At 40.6% G+C, this 16,701-nt stretch overlaps 1 protein-coding gene across 2 annotated transcripts in view; it reads right to left on the bottom strand.

The window, feature by feature from the left end:
* Positions 1 to 16,701, bottom strand: part of cfap20dc (CFAP20 domain containing) — a 54,359-nt gene that overhangs the window by 34,023 nt on the left and 3,635 nt on the right. For both annotated transcript variants that reach the window (XM_090205445.1, XM_090205444.1), the window contains exons 4-8: positions 9,797 to 9,908; positions 7,378 to 7,531; positions 6,574 to 6,720; positions 1,376 to 1,569; positions 331 to 457 (exon numbers count right to left, since the gene is read on the bottom strand). In XM_090205445.1, the coding sequence (XP_090061571.1) occupies positions 331 to 457; positions 1,376 to 1,569; positions 6,574 to 6,720; positions 7,378 to 7,531; positions 9,797 to 9,908 (734 nt within the window). The remainder of the gene's footprint in view (positions 1 to 330; positions 458 to 1,375; positions 1,570 to 6,573; positions 6,721 to 7,377; positions 7,532 to 9,796; positions 9,909 to 16,701) is intronic.

Below are 16,701 nucleotides of genomic sequence, written 5' to 3'. Positions count from 1 at the left end.
ATGCACATGTCAAAACTACTGTAATGTTTAACACAGCTAGACCTTGCTCGCTGAACGGATACCAAAGGCCATGAGTAAAGTAGGCGCGCGGACGCTCTACCATTCCTATTACTCTGTTTCAATATGGCTGCGGCCACATCTCTCTAAGCTTCAACAATTTAAAATATTATGTTCTAAAAGTATTGTCCTAACATCCCGTTCAACAAGGTTACCTAACATCGACATGTAAAACAATGTTGTAGGTTGATTTGAGCATTTCAGTTGAATGTAAATGTCTATGGCATTTTTACTTGACGTTGTGTGGAACAGACGACAGAGTGTAGTCCTTACCTGCCAGCTCATAAACGGAGTCATTCTTCTGGCTACTGGGACCAGGTTGTTTCTCGCTCCAGTCTCCATGATCCTGATGTCTCTCTGAAGCAGCTGTTCTATTTGTTCTTGCACCAGATACAGACCCCTGTGACAGAGAGAAAGAAGGAGAGAGAGGGAGCAAGCGAGAGAGACAGAGAGAGAGAGAGAGAGAGAGAGACAGAGACAGAGAGAGAGAGAGAGCGAGAGAGAGAGAGAACAAGATTGGCAACCTGTTGCCCAAAGAAAAGGGCAACATTATGTTTATTTATTTTCCCGTTTGTACTTGAACTATTTGCACGTCGTTACAACACTGTACATAGCCATAAATGTCTCTATTCCTTTTAAACTTTTGTGAGTGTAATGCTTACTATTTACAATGTAATATGCTTCCCATGCCAATGAAGCCATTTGAATTGAATTGAGAGAGAGAGAGAGAGAGAGAGAGAGAGAGAGAGAGAGAGAGAGAGAGAGAGAGAGAGAGAGAGAGGTATAAAAACATATTATAAAACATAAATCAAATCAGAGCACTAAAGACAGAAACAGAAAAGCCAAAACCAACAAAAGAGGATCACAGAGCGGATCTCTCTCGGGAGTCCTAGAAGACACTGGCTTTCCAATGATGGGAGATATGACAGGCGGATAATAATACAGAAATAGTTCAGAATGCGTCAAAGACCCAAATAACTTCCGGTACCCTCAAGACAACATCCGTTGATTCTTATCATCATCAAACTATTGGAGAAAAAGAGAAAACAAAAGCAGGAATTCCTCAAATACTATTCACAAATGTCTCTTTGCGGATGTGATATCTATGTTTGGAGAGTGGGGCAGCGGTACAATAAAATAACAACAGCTCCTCCCAAAACTTATTTTCACACTATTGGTAAATGCAATAGTCACATCGTATGATACATGTGTTCATGTGGGTATTCAAAAGAGAGACTCTAACGCTCCCATGCAATATATCTATATATGACATCAACCCATGTTTGGACAGCAAGCTCCCTTCTCAGGGGAGTATTACCATATTCATGATCCGGTGTGTCCTCCCGTCCTGTGTCCTCCCGTCCTGTCCCTGTCCCTCTGAGAGTCCACTATTCTTCCTTCCGGTCAGTGGAGGGGGTCCTAAAACCCTCGACCCAAATGCGATGTGGGAGGCGTCCAGCTGGTTCTTGGGGGCTCGAGCAGCACTGGCTACCCTGCCACTGCCTGACTGATCTGGAAGGTACAAAAATAAACGGATCATTTGGATACTCATTTGTTATCAATGTTTACAACGCATAGGATCATCTCTTTCAATGTAATACTGGGGAAATAGATAGTGATCTTGACTGTGATAGTGATCAACAGCGATGTCTGGCTGTTTAGTGTAATTTTCAAGTAACCAGCTCAAACACATTACACATAGGCTTAATGTAGCATATCAGCCCATTACTATTAAACTGTTACTCGCACTGTCACCACTTTGCACTTATTTGTGTTTCATTAATATTACTCGAGGCTAAGAATAACACAGCAAGAGACAAACGCTGCCTATGTAAAACGGCAGTGATATCCTGACATTGCAAATAGATTCCAGCTGATTTAACATATGGATTTGAGCTTGATATTACAGTGGCATACTAGCACCCCTCTGCACATAATTCATTTACTAACATAAATTACACCCCTCTCAACCAAGATTGATAAAAAAAAAACGGACAGAGTTGAAGTCAGAAGTTTACATAGACTTAGGTTGGAGTCATTAAAACACATTTTCAACCACTCCACAAATTTCTTGTTAAAAAAACTGTAGTTTTGGCAAGTCGGTTAGGACATCTACTTTGTGCATGACACAATAATTTTTTCCAACAACTGTTTATAGACAGATTATTTCACTTATAATTCACTGTATCACAATTCCAGTGGGTCAGAAGTTTACATGCACTTAGTTGACTGTGCCTTTAAACAGCTTGAAAATTCCCGAAAATGATGTCATGGCTTTAGAAGCTTGCGATAGGCTAATTTACATAATTTGAGTCAATTGGAGGCGTACCTGTGGATGTATTTCAAGGCCTAACTTCAAACTCAGTGCCTCTTTGCTTGACACCATGGGAAAATCAAAAGAAATCAGCCAAGACCTCAGAAAAAAAATTGTAGACCTCCACAAGTCTGGTTCATCCTGGGGAGCAATTTCCAAACGCCTGAAGGTACCACTTTCATCAAACAATAGTATGCAAGTATAAACACCATGGGACCACGCAGCTGTCATACCGCTCAGGAAGGAGACGCGTTCTATCTCCTAGAGATTAACATACTTTGGTGCGAAAAGTGCAAATCAATCCCAGAACAACAGCAAAGGACCTTGTGAAGATGCTGGAGGAAACAGGTACACAATTATCTATATCCACAGTAAAACAAGTCCTATACATAACCTGAAAGACCACTCAGCAAAGAAGGAGCCACTGTTCCAAAACCGCTACAAAAAAAGCCAGACTACGGTTTGCAACTGCACATGGGAACAAAGATCATACTTTTTGGAGAAATGTCTTCTGGTCTAATGAAACAAAAATAGAACTGTTTGGCCATAATGACCATCGTTATGTTTGGAGGAAAAAGGGGGAGGCTTGCAAGCCGAAAAACACCATCCCAACCGTGAAGCACGGGGTGGCAGCATCATGTTGTGGGGGTGCTTTGCTGCAGGAGGGACTGGTGCACTTCACAAAATAGATGGCATCATGAGGCAGGAAAATTATGTGGATATATTGAAGCAACATCTCAAGACATCTGTCAGGAAGTTAAAGCTTGGTTGCAAATGGGTCTTCCAAATGGACAATGACCCCAAGCATACTTCCAAAGTTGTGGCAAAATGGCTTAAGGACAACAAGGTCAAGGTATTGGAGTGGCCATCACAAAGCCCTGACCTCAATCCCGTAGAAAATTTGTGGGCAGAACTGAAAAAGTGTGTGCGAGCAAGGAGGCCTACAAACATGACTCAGTTACACCAGCTCTGTCAGGAGGAATGGGCCAAAATTCACCCAACTTATTGTTGGAAGCTTGGGGAAGGCTACCCGAAACGTTGAACCCAAGTTAAACCAGTTAAAGTCAAAGCTACTAAATACTAATTGAGTGTATGTAAACTTCTGACTCACTGGGAATGTGATGAAAGAAATAAAAGCTGAAATAAATCATTCTCTCTACTATTATTCTGACATCTCACATTCTTAAAATAAAGTGGTGATCCTAACAGGCCTAAGACAGGGAATTATTACTAGGAATTGTGAGTTTAAATGTATTTGGCTAAGGTGCATGTAAACTTCTGACTTCAACTGTAGCTATGTTATGTAAACGGTGCTATAACTAATCAGATAAATATTGGGAGTGGGAAATAAGCACCCTAGCTTCCTTTATATAAATGCAGAAGCTTGAGTCTGATTGGTTTGAAACACCACAACTTACAGGCCTGGGTCGTTCCACAACATGAGTCCCTTTTGCGTCCTTTTGATATTTTAAGTAGAAATGATGCACCAATATTGGATTTTAATAGCCTGTTATATTAAATGAAGTGCTCTTTAATATAGACCATATGGAAAATTCAATAAATCAGATTTTTGTATACCCCTTGTTAGTTTGTACAGTAGTTTCTGTAGATTATTATTTATTTAAGGTGATTATTGATTTATTTTAAGGTTAAAAAAACAACTCAATTTATTAATGGTGAAACTATTCCTATTTAAAAATGATTTTTCAAAAGAAACATTAAACATCAGTCCTGACTCACTTGGTAGAGCCTGGCACTTGCAACACCAGCGTTGAGGGTTAGATTCTCACAGGGAACCAGTATGAAAATGTATGCACTCACTACTGTAGGTCGATCTGGATAAAAGGGTCTGCTAAATGACTGGAATGCCAAAAAATGTCAAATCTAATAGTGAAAGCGGGTGAGCTGGTTCTACTTTTTTTTTGCAATTTTCTGGTTTTGTGGTGGAAAACTGAGTGGGTCGAGCATTACACGCCAACCCTGTTTCCCATAAATAGACAGGCAATCATTTTTTCACAATATTTTATTTCTTTGTGAAGCTTGCATTCAATTGCCCCTAATTGCTGCATACAACAAGCTTCCATTCCCCCTGTCACAAGGGGATTTATGGCTGATTTAAGATGAAGTCGTCAACTCTGTAACGTTCAACACCGTTACTTTCTTTGGCACTTAATAGGCACTTACCATATAACAAATAAATAATAATAATAATAACCTCTTGAGATTGTTTTTTTTTTGTTGTAAAAGTTGAACATAAAAGCTCGTCATGACAGAATGTTAAAATGAGGGGAAATAAAGGTTTTCACCACACTGCCCAAAAGGGAACAACCCGCCTACACTTTTCCATAGCAAAGTGCCTAGTGATAATTGGATGAACCTAAAGACAAGGTCACACCATTGTTGAAAAGACAAAACCAAGCATGCAATTGGTTCAACTGTTCTCTCTCAACAACAACAAAAAATCTCTATAAATGTTTCATCTTTTAATTTGCTGTTTGGCTGACGAATGTACTAAACTCAAGAAACAGTAATTAGCAACAGTCTTTTTTACACAATTAGATAGGATGTCTACTTTAATAGCAATCCCTTTTAATCATTATTAGGCATGTTATGCTAATAACTAGACCAACCAATTATGAGAACTAATTTACAAGAAAACGAACGGTGTGTGCGTGCACGAGTGTGTGCATTGTATGTGTGTCTCTCTCTCTTGGTGTGTGTGTGTGTGTGTGTGTGTGTGTGTGTGTGTGTGTGTGTGTGTGTGTGTATGCATGCATGCGTCCAAGTGTGTGTGTGCATGTGATTACTGTTCATTTCTAATGGCACGGCCAAGTGACTCAACATGCTGGAGACAGCTGTCAGAACAAATAAATATGCGCTGATGAAAAGGCCACAGAGGTACTGTCTGTCTGTAGGGGAGCAGAGTGGGGCTCCTGAATCACTGGCGCATGTCTTTCTCCCTCATAAACACATATAATTGCTGTTCTTTCTCTCTCTCTGGGTGTACAGGTGCGGGGTGATGTGCGAGCCAAATTCCAAAGGCCACCTGGGTTTTAGAGTGCAACAATCACACTGTGCCGCCTGCAGCAGAGTGGAAGCTTTTAGGTGAGAATAAATGCAAGTCCTTCAAAGTACTACTTACTGCCTGTTCTGGATTTTCATTGCTTTCAACCATAAAACAACAACAAAAAAGTACACAAAACAACAACAATGGAACTCTGACCGCCTTTCAAAGTTATAGGGATGGTTATGTAAAGCCACAAAATCCCAATGGGCATTGCTGTACTCTGATGATGCTGTCTTCCTGGGTATGCCTTTAAGGCCCTGTCTTTATGTATTTAATCCCTCAGAAACTCTATTAGACTTTACATACCATCTGTGATAGCAGCTCAGGAATCAACAGGAGATTACTGAACTGACAGATTATTATGTAAGCCATGAGAGACAAGCAAACTATCTGCACATGATTACATGCAACAAAAGTGTCTGGAAAAGCACAATCTATATTCAACTGCTTATTTGTGTTTAAACATGTTATGGACATATTGAAAAACAAAACACATTTTACATTTCAAAGATAAAGATTTGCAATATGCTGCTTTCAATAAATGGAAAACAGTTTGCAACTATGGGACTATGTTTACTTTGGTTAGATGTGGGGGTCTGAGGCTGAGTTTAGCCAGTCATGAAGCATATCCAATCAGGGAAACAAAAACAGAAGGAGCCAGAAAGGGCAAACCAATTTCAGAGAATTACTGGTGTCTGTTTGAAACAAATGGAAAAGTCTGGCTTATATGGAAATTAATTGAACTGAATTATTATTTGTTTCTTGGTCAAAGACGGAACAAAATGGACGTAGCCTTGAACTGTTTGATGAAAATAAATACCGGACTTGATTTGATTGTTTTGTATTACTGGGTTATTGTTACTATTATTGGACAATCACTTGGTTAGCGATTGACACTCAAGAACTCAAGATGAACAAGATCTCAAGCTCTATCCCAGCCATAACGTGCTTGTTCCAACCAAAGAGGGGGATTAGAAATAAACACAGAGCGCAGCATTTGTTCTCTCAAATGAAGAAAGTCACACCCCCACATGATTTTGAGTGTGCAACTTTCTTTTTTACTTGTATCCAACACCTCACAGAAGGGATGTAGGTTCTTTATCTATTTACTTCATAGATGTGTTGTCTCACCCACCAGACTCAGAGTTGTGAGGGCAAGTCTTCACGTCTGCCAGTCTCAGCCTCTCCATGTTCTTTACCTGGATCACCTGGTGGACGTCAGGGGGAAACTGGCAGCTCCGAGGGATCGAGCCCATGGGACCATTTACACCAATATATAGGTCTACAGAGGGGAAATAAAAACAAAAAACTACACATGAAACAAGAGAATGAATAAACAAAAAGTGATCTAGCTGAAAACATAATCATGGAGGTATTGGCTTTCTCAAGGAAGAGAAAATAACCATTTTGCATTATAATTCATAAAAAAAATTGAAAAAATCCAGGCCTATCCATTTTCCAGATGAACTGGCAGGCGGTGTACTGGGTGTACACACACACACACACACGCACACACACACGCACGCACACACGCACGCACACACGCACGCACGCACGCACGCAGGCGCACACACACACACACACACAAGTAATCTGCAGCTCAAGGTGTTGCTGTGCCATATCAAACATCACTGTCGTGATGCTCTGTGAGGGATGGAGGCATGAGGTTGGACTCACCCTGGGGTGTATCATTGATTCACCATGTGGGAAGAGGCTATTCACATGATACACGTCAGCTTACCATGACTGTTTAAGCAACCTACCATGGTAGGCCAGGCATCCATTTTCAAAAAGGCCTAATGTTCATGAGAATAAAAATGTTCAGTTTAATATCCATGGAATGGACAAAAATGAAGAAGACATGTCTGGCCATGATGGAGCGTTTAGAGTGTTTTGGTGTGACTGACTGACTGACTGACTGACTGACTGAATGTCTTACCTCCATCAGAAGCCCCTGCAGGCTCAGTCTTCATGGTGAAGATTCTCCGTAACTTACAGCTGGCAGAGACAGTGATTCCATCCAGGGATAAGAACCCTGCACCTTTAAACAGCTCACTGGTGAATGACACAAGGTCGATGCACATGTTGCACCACTAGAGATGAGAAAAGAGGGAAGAGAAGGAAATTGTTTTGTTCAGACTATCTAAAGCAATTTAAACAGGTGACAGCTCTCCTTGTCCCTGTCTTTTTATTTTTAAAGTTTGTTGAAGCAATATCCCAGCTAACAACAAATGCTCACATAACTTTAGAGAACATTCCTTTACAGGTCCAATGCAGACGTTTTCATCTCAATATCAAATAATTTGTGGGTAACAATTAAGTACCTTACTGTGATTGTTCTACTAAACTATATGGAATAAAAAAAGGTCATACCAAAGATTATTATTCTATTTGATTTTGGATTTTTAAGACCCCTTGAAGTATCAAAAATGAATTCGAAAAAAATATTTATTTGGCCTTACTGCTATTAGCCCATACAAACACATTGAATAAGAAAGAGACAGATACAATAAGAAAGAACAGATAGTCCCCCCCCTAAAAATCTAAAGGAAGTTTGTTTTGAAGGGTCTATCCTTAGAGATATAGGAAAGATTCTGAGAAACGACATTACTTTAAGACATGAAGGTCATTCAATCCGGAAATATTCAAGAACTTTGAATGTTTCTTCAAGTGCAGTCGCAAAAACCAAGCGCTATGATGTTACCTCTGCTGCAGAGGATACGTTCATTAGAGTTTCCAGCCTCAGAAATTGTAGCCCAAATAAATGCTTCACAGAGTTCAAGTAACAGACACATCTCAACATCAAGAGGAGACTGTGTGAATCAGTCCTTCATGGTTGAATTGCTGCAAAGAAACCACTACTAAAGGACACCAAATCTATCCTTTGGTCTGATGAGTCAAAATGTGAGATTTTTGTTTCCAACCGCTGTATCTTTGTGAGACGCAGAGTAGGTGAACGGATGATTTCTGCATGTGCGGTTCCCAACGTGAAGCATGGAGGATGAGGTGTGATGGTGTGGGGTGCTTTGCTGGTGACACTGTCAGTGATTTATTTAGAATTCAAAGCACACTTAATCATCATGGCTACCACAGCATTCTGCAGTGATACGCCATTACATCTGGTCTGCACTTAGTGGGACAATGACCCAACACACCTCCAGGCTGTGTAAGGGCTATTTGACCAAGAAGGAAAGTGATGGAGTGCTGCATCAGATGACCTGGCCTCCACAATCACTAAACCCAATTGAGATGGTTTAGGATGAGTTGGACTGCAGAGTGAATGAAAAGCAGCCAACAAGTGCTCAGCATATGAAGTTGTTGAAAAAGCATTCAAGGTGAAGCTGGTTGAGAGAATGCCAAGAGTGTCATGGAGGCAAAGGGTGGCTACTTTGAATAATATAAAATATATTTAGATTGTTTAACACTTTTTTGGTTACTACGTGATTCCATATGTGTTATTTCATAGTTTTGATGTCTTCACTATTGTTCTAGAATGTAGAAAATAGTACAAATAAAGAAAAACCCTTGAATGTGTCCAAACCTTTGATTGGTACAATATATACCTGGTAAAATATATACTCCCATTAATTTTTTCAACTGGGGGACCTTCAGAATTTTTGTTGGGGGGGGGAGGGGAAGAACGTTTCTTTGGGACCATCAGGCGACATCCTGAAAAACGTATTTGGGGAAGTCACCCGGAACAACCCGGGAACTAAACAAAAACCTCCAGGGGACCATAACAGAATGTCCTATGTTTTAAATGTCTTTGAACACAGGAATGCTCTTGCAATGTTATCTTATATTTGGAGAACATGGCACCATGTTCTGTGTATGTTTGGTGTGATGTTGATGATTCTCCTAACCCTCAGAAAACTGAAAACACAAATGTTCTTGCAACCTCCCATGAAATGTGTCTAAAACATAAATATCTTATATTCTAAGAACATGGCAACCATGCTCTGTGTTTGTTTGGTGTGACGTTGATAGAATATTCTCAGAACCCTCAGAAAACAGGACACGCAAATGTTCTTGCAACGTCCCACGAAGCGTGTCTTGAACGCTAATATTGAATATTCTGAGAACATGGTACCATTTGTCCTAACTCTAACACCAAAACGTGCTAAATAGGCTCTCATAAGGCTGACATCGATAGAATGTTCCTAGAACTAACGGAAATCTGGACACTCAAACATCAGGAGAACATTACAGATAACATTACTAAAATGTTCTCTCTCCCTAGAATTGTAAGCTGGGATAGTATCTTTCGAAATGGTAGAAATTGGCAGAACTTTCTTAAGTCACAAGCAACCTCGATATATTGTACTTATGTTAGTGGTGGAGGCGAGGGCAATACTCACAACGTTGCGTTTCAGACCGAAAGGTATCCTTGCATGCAAGGGTGTAGCAGAGAACTCTTTATGAACCGTGGATAGGTACAGCCTCCTTTTCAGATGACCTAAATCAGTTATCCTGAAAAACAAGTGAAGGAATTTATGAGTTAATAGTGAACAGCAATTATATATTACAACAAAGCTTTCAACTCTTAGAAAAAAATCTAGAATCTAAAAGGGTTCTTTGGGCTGTCCCCATAGGAGAACCCTTTTTGGTCCCGAGAAGAACACTTTTGGCATTCAGGCCAAAGAGTTCAATCTTGGTTTCATCAGACCAGAGAATCTTGTTTCTCATGGTCTGAGAGTCCTTTGGGTGACTTTTGGCAATCTCCAAGCGGGCTGTCATGTGCCTTTTACTTCAGGCTTCAGTCTGGCCACTCTACCATAAAGGATTGGTGGAGTGCTGCAGAGAGGTTTGTCCTTCTGGAAGCTTCTCCCATCTCCACAGAGGACCTCTGGAACTCTGTCAGAGTGACCATCGGGTTCTTGGTCACTTCCCTGACCAAGGCCTTTCTCCCCCGATTGCTCAGTTTGGCCGGGCGGCCAGCTCTAGGAACAATCTTGGTGGTTCCTAACTTCTCCCATTTAAGAATGATGGAGGTCACTGTGTTCTTGGGGACCTTCAATGCTGCTGCAAAAAAAAATTGTTGGTATCCTTTTTTGGTAGTTTTTTTGGAGTTCTATAGGACAATTCCTACAACCTGAATGGCTTGGTTTTTGCTCTGATATACACTGTCAACTGTGGGACCTTATACAGTACACAAGTGTGTGCCTTTCCAAATCATGTCCAATCAATTAATTTTACCACAGGTGTACTCCAATCTAAACATCTCAAGGATGATCAATGGAAACAGGACGCACCTGAGCTCAATTTCAAGTCTCATAGCAAAGGGTCTGAATACTTATGTAAATAAGGTATCTGTTTTTATTTCTAATACATTTGCAAAAAAAAAAAGAATTCAACCCGTTTTCACTTTGTCATTATAAGGTTGTTATTATTGTGTGTAGATTATTGAGGTGAAAAACTAATTTAATTGATTTTAGAATAAGGCTGTAACGTAACAAAATGTGGAAAATGTCAACGGGTCTGAATACTTTCTGAATGCACTGTAACCCTAATTGCTCCTGTAAGTTGCACTGGATAAAGAACATCTGCTATATGATTAAAATGTGAAATGAAACGATTGATCTTTTAAAGGAACAAACCTGCAGTTGCTACATCCATTTTTGGACATATAAATTGATGATATATACTCATTGATTCTTGAAGAATAGAATTAGTAAATGCCTCATGAGCTTAGTTCAACTGTCGTACCCCATCAAAACCTAAAATATAAGCTTGTTTTTCTCCAATATTTGTAAACATTGTAAATGTACACAAAACTGTAGTCTCAATATATGCTTACAACTATAATTGTGTATAAATTGGATGGTCCTTGCATCAATAGCTCTTTAACAAATAACATTTCTCCAGGCCCGTCCCTCAGCTGTTAACCAAAGCCATTGTTGTTTCAAATGCGGGTTCCCTCTTTAACAGTGAGGGAGAGCTGGCCTATTTTTCCACTAACACAGCTTTCAGGAGCATAATCTATTGCCTTGTGTCAGCGTGATAAGATGCATCCCCTTCATTGTTAGAGGTGGAGGGTAGAAGAGAAGAGGGAATTAATCAATTTACATGCTAATTCACTTTCACCACCTCCACTGAATTATAGCACCTATCTACCGATCCCCACCCCTAAAACAGAATTCAATTTGTGTGAGGAATGAAGATGTGTTGAGGGGTGAAAATGTAATGTTACAGCTAGCTTAAAGCCCCTGAGGGTGTGTTATTAAGACATCAAACAAAGTGTCATTATAATAACATTTTGTATATTGGCCTATCTTTTACAGCATTCATTGTACGCTGCATGCATTCTCTGCAAAGACACACACAGATACATAGGATTTCATAAAAAAATCATATAGGTGTAAACATTTTTTTTTTTTTAATTAATAGCCAAGGGGAGATCACACACACAAACACACTGTTGACCCACCATTTCTGGTAAATTGACTTGGCTGGTGGTGTTCAAAGTAACAAATGTGATACCAAATCCTTCTGGATACATGCAAGAGTAAGTTACATCTTAGATGAAAGGGCATAGTACAAAATAAATAGCATGGCAATTCTGTCTACAGTTTAGTAGCATAATAGCACTGGGGGCTAAAAGCCAAATGGCTCAAAGGCAGAGCACTAATCATTTCTCTCAGTCTCAAGGTTATATGGTTCTTCTAAATTAAGTATACATGCATCATTGATACGAAACTGACACAACCTTCAGTTGAACAATGTGAACAATGAAACATTTGCTACTTTGGGTACATAGAGCTTTCGGCAACTTGAGCCAACTCGGATCGGATTTCGGATTTGTCAAAAATTGAGGACTGTGTGATCTGAGGCATAGAGATTGATGAAAAACTGTTTTAAGTCATGTGTGTGCAAGTAAGCATGTTACTCATGGTTAGGGTTGCAAATGTTACCAGTAAACTACTATAATTTTTGTAGCTTTCAAGTTTTTGGGGGAATTTTACAAGATAATATCTAATGGCATTTTTTTTGGTACCTCAGATTATCACAGGTATCTGTGCTTATTTCTGTCCCTCTGTGTGGCCTTATCACATGTAAAATATATAAAATAATTAAATATGATTTTAAGATAAAACATTTAATGACAAAGCTGGGGAGGTACTACTGCTATAAGGGCACAAGGCGAGACCCAAATGCAGACACAGAAGGCAGATGGTTGAGCTCCGATATATATTATAGCAAAAGGGGTAGGCAAAAGGCAGGTCGGGTACATGCGAGAGTTCATAAACCAGGTCAGAGTCCAAACGGTACAAGATGACAGGCAGGCTCGAGGTCAGGGTGGTCAGGCAGGTGGGCTCAGAGTCAGGACAGTCAAGGGTCAAAACCAGGAGGGCGAGAAAAGAGAGACTGGGAAAAGCAGGAGCTGAGACACAAAACCGGTGGTTGACTTGACAAACAAGACAAACTGGCACAGAGAGACAGGAAACACAGGGATAAATACACCGGGGATAATAAGCGACACCTGGAGGGGGTGGAGACAATCACAAGGACAGGTGAAACAGATCAGGGCGTGACATACGCAATATGCATTTTTTTTAAAGACGGTCATACCTAGGAACATTTTTCTATTTGATTTAGAGTTTTAAGACCCCTTGAAGTATCAAAAATGAGTCCATTTTTTTTGTTGATCAGGAAACGTGTTAATTTATTTTGTCACTAAACAGTCTCCATATATACTGTCTAACCACATTTTTTTCAACTGGTACATTGACAACTGGTACATTGGGGATATTCAAATGAGACTTGTGAGGCCTGTGGACGTCCTAGAGCAAAACAACCGGCATGTACGTGTTCGTGAGTTTCACCTTAACACAGAGGGGTCACATTAGGGTGTAGTTCAAACTGACAGACAGAAGTTGGCAGATCGGCTGTACCAACTTCAGACTAGTCCCAAGACACGTGTGGGAGTCGTAGAGCAACACGGAGAACACCATCGTGTTCTTGAGACTCTCATCTCTCCATGGAGGGGTCATAATAAAAGTTTTTCTAGGCCAAACCGTTCAGACGATTTTGTGAGAAGACCGATTTTCGGAAGTGTTATTAAGACGCATCCAACTGATATCTCTAGATTAAACTGACATATGGGGATTTTTGTATTATGCTAATTAGATTTACGAAGGGGGCACGAACATCAACCTTATTAATAAGGCTATTTTCTGTTGAACTTTATGGTCTATCCACCAAAAACTCATGGACAATTTGGACAAAAATATTGAAATTTAAACATAGAATCGCCGAAAATACCGAAGAAATTACTGAAGATTGCGGTAACTTTGGTAAATTACTGGTAGTTTTGCAACCCTACTCGTGAAATGATTCTAAGCAACAACACGTAAGAATATGGCACATGGCTTGGGTTCTCCTCCGTCCTCAACACACACACACACACACACACACACACACACACACACACACACACACACACACACACACACACACACACACACACACACACACACACACGCCATGTTAACAACTGATCAAGCTATCTGGCCTACGAAAGCATTACAGCATTAAGACCTTATTCTACTTACAGCTAAGATGGTGTGTTTAACCTCTATTCACGCAGGCACAAATTAAGACAAGGCCTATCAACATGGCTGCCCTGATGCTAAACAGCCTCTCTCAGAGTCCCAAATGGCACCCTATTCCCTTCATAGTGCACTACTTTTGACTAGGGCCCATAGGACTCTGGTCAAAAGTAGTGAACTATATAGGGAACAGGGTGCCATTTGGGACATCCACTGTCTCCCAGCATGTCTTTCCTCTGTAATGGACTTTGGAACAGTGTTCACCTGTTACCTCTACTCCGCCTAGCAGATATGATTAAACATCTCATCTCCTCACCTCACCCAATGTCAGGGTACTACACTGGTGAGCACCAATTACTATTATTGTGATCAGTTCTGAATGCAATCATAACGTACTATGCTATTATTCATCTGCACTATATATACAAAAGTATGTGGACAACCCTTCAAATTAGCGGAGTTGGCTATTTCAGCCACATCCATTTCTGACAGGTGTATAAATTTGAGCACACAGCCATGCAATCTCCATGGACAAACATTGGCAGTAGAATGGCCTTACTGAAGAGCTTGGTGACTTTCAACGTGGCACCATCATAGGATGCCAACAAGTCAGTTTGTTCAATTTCTGCCCTACTAGAGCTACCCCGGTCAACTGTAAGTGCTGTTATTGTGAAGTGGAAACGCCTAGAAGCAACAACGGCTCAGCCGCAAAGTGATAGGCCACACAAACTCACAGAATAGGCCCGTTAAGTGCTGAAGAGCGTAAAAATCGTCTGACCTCGGTTGCAACACTCACTACCAAGTTCCAAACTGCCTCTGGAAGCAACGTCAGCACAAGAACTGTTCGTCGGGAGCTTCATGAAGTGGGTTTCCATGGCCAAGCACCCGCACACAAGCCTAAGATCACCATGTGCAATGCTAAGCGTCAGCTGGAGTGGTGTAAAGCTCGTTGCCATTGGACTCTGGAGCAGTGGAAACGTCTTCTCTGGAATGATGAATCACACTTCACCACCTGACAGTCCCGACGGATGAATCTCGGTTTAGCGGATGCCAGGAGAACGCTACCTGCCCCAATGCATTGTGCCAACTGTACTTTTGGTGGACAATGCCCCATGCACAAAGCGAGGTCCATACATAAATGGTTTGTCGAGATTGGTGTGGAAGAACTTGACTGGCCTGCACAGAGTCCTGACCTCAACCCCATCGAACACCTTTGGGATGAATTGGAACGTTGACTGCAAGCTAGGCCTAATCGCCCAACATCAGTGCCCGACCTCACTAATGCTCGTGGCTGAATGGAAGCAAGTCCCCACAGCAATGTTCTAAAAGCCTTCCCAGAAGAATGGAGGCTGTTATAGCAGCAAAGCGGTGACCAACTCCATATTAATGCCCATGATTTTGGAATGAGATGTTCACATATATTTGGTAATGTAGTGTATCTTCATCATCTGCAGGGAGGGAGGGGGGGAAGGGGAGGGAGGGAGTTTGAGAGAGAGAAAGTAGGAGAGGAGGAATTTATGAAATAGAGGGAAAGAAGCAAACTGAAAGCCTAAAGTAGTTCTTCTGGCCCATTTTCCACACAGCCCCCTCCTCCATCTGAACGATAGCTTCATTAACACTAGCGAGTAACCATGACCAATGTCTCTAATGGATTGCATTTTCTCCAGCCTGGAGTTTTACATAATTACACGGTACCGGTGACCAGGACACAATCGAAACGCTGCGTTTTTCCATTATTGCATCTTTATTAATTAGTGCTTCAGAATAACAAACACTACACAGAAAGATGATGCATGAAATTCATCGACATCACATCAATGTTTTCACTGCAGCGGGACCAACAAGTCTGCTCTGTCCAATGATATAGGGCCTATTATCGGCCCATAATAGGGCCTATATATACCGGTAATACATTAATAAGGCCTATATTTACTCAATTTAGAACAATTCACAAAAGTGTTTGAAGAACACATTTGGCAGACCGAAAGTCCCAAACTGATTAAGTTTCCATTTCAACCAAATGAACTACAAGTTACCAGCAAAGAAAGTGTGCAGCCAAGACTGTTGCTTCACTTACTTCACCCTCTTCATTATTGTGACTACAAATCAAGCCAGGGCTTTGAATATGATCAACTGCCAGCGCCTGTTATCTAATCTGGAAATTAGTTTTGCAGCACAATGGATTATCTTCTTGCTAAAAGCCAATTTTACAAATGTGTTATTGTCTCTCTCAAATAGAAAAAGGTTGCTGAATTAAAAAGAACATTTGAATTGAACTCACTCTAGATAATGTAACACCTGATTACCTTTGTTTATAATAACTTTTTAATATCCACCTCATCGGAAGTGTTGATTTTAGCAATTCTGATTATGGAAATTCTTCTGAGGATGGCAGGCTTAGACATAGAGTTTAGAGTGTATGCCATCTCTCCTTTACTGTGTACTAAGCACACTGATTTAAGTGTGTGTGTGTGTGTGAGAATGTGTGAATGAATTAATTAAAGTGTGTGTGCATGTGCGTGCATTTATATGTGTGTGCATATGGTTGCTGCTCTGTGAACAATGTGTAATCCTTTTGTGTAAAGCTAACCCGACCTTCAACATGATGATCTGCTACTATAATTACATATACTACTGCCTGCAGAACAGAGTTTCCTAATGGGTCAAACTATAAAGGTCCTGTGCCTGCCCAGCGTGACACAGTATAATGTGTC

This window comes from Oncorhynchus mykiss, chromosome 17, assembly GCF_057628025.1.
Source record: "Oncorhynchus mykiss isolate SJ-2025 chromosome 17, ASM5762802v1, whole genome shotgun sequence".
Taxonomy (NCBI): domain Eukaryota; kingdom Metazoa; phylum Chordata; class Actinopteri; order Salmoniformes; family Salmonidae; genus Oncorhynchus; species Oncorhynchus mykiss.
This window is presented reverse-complemented; position numbering and strand designations above follow the sequence as displayed.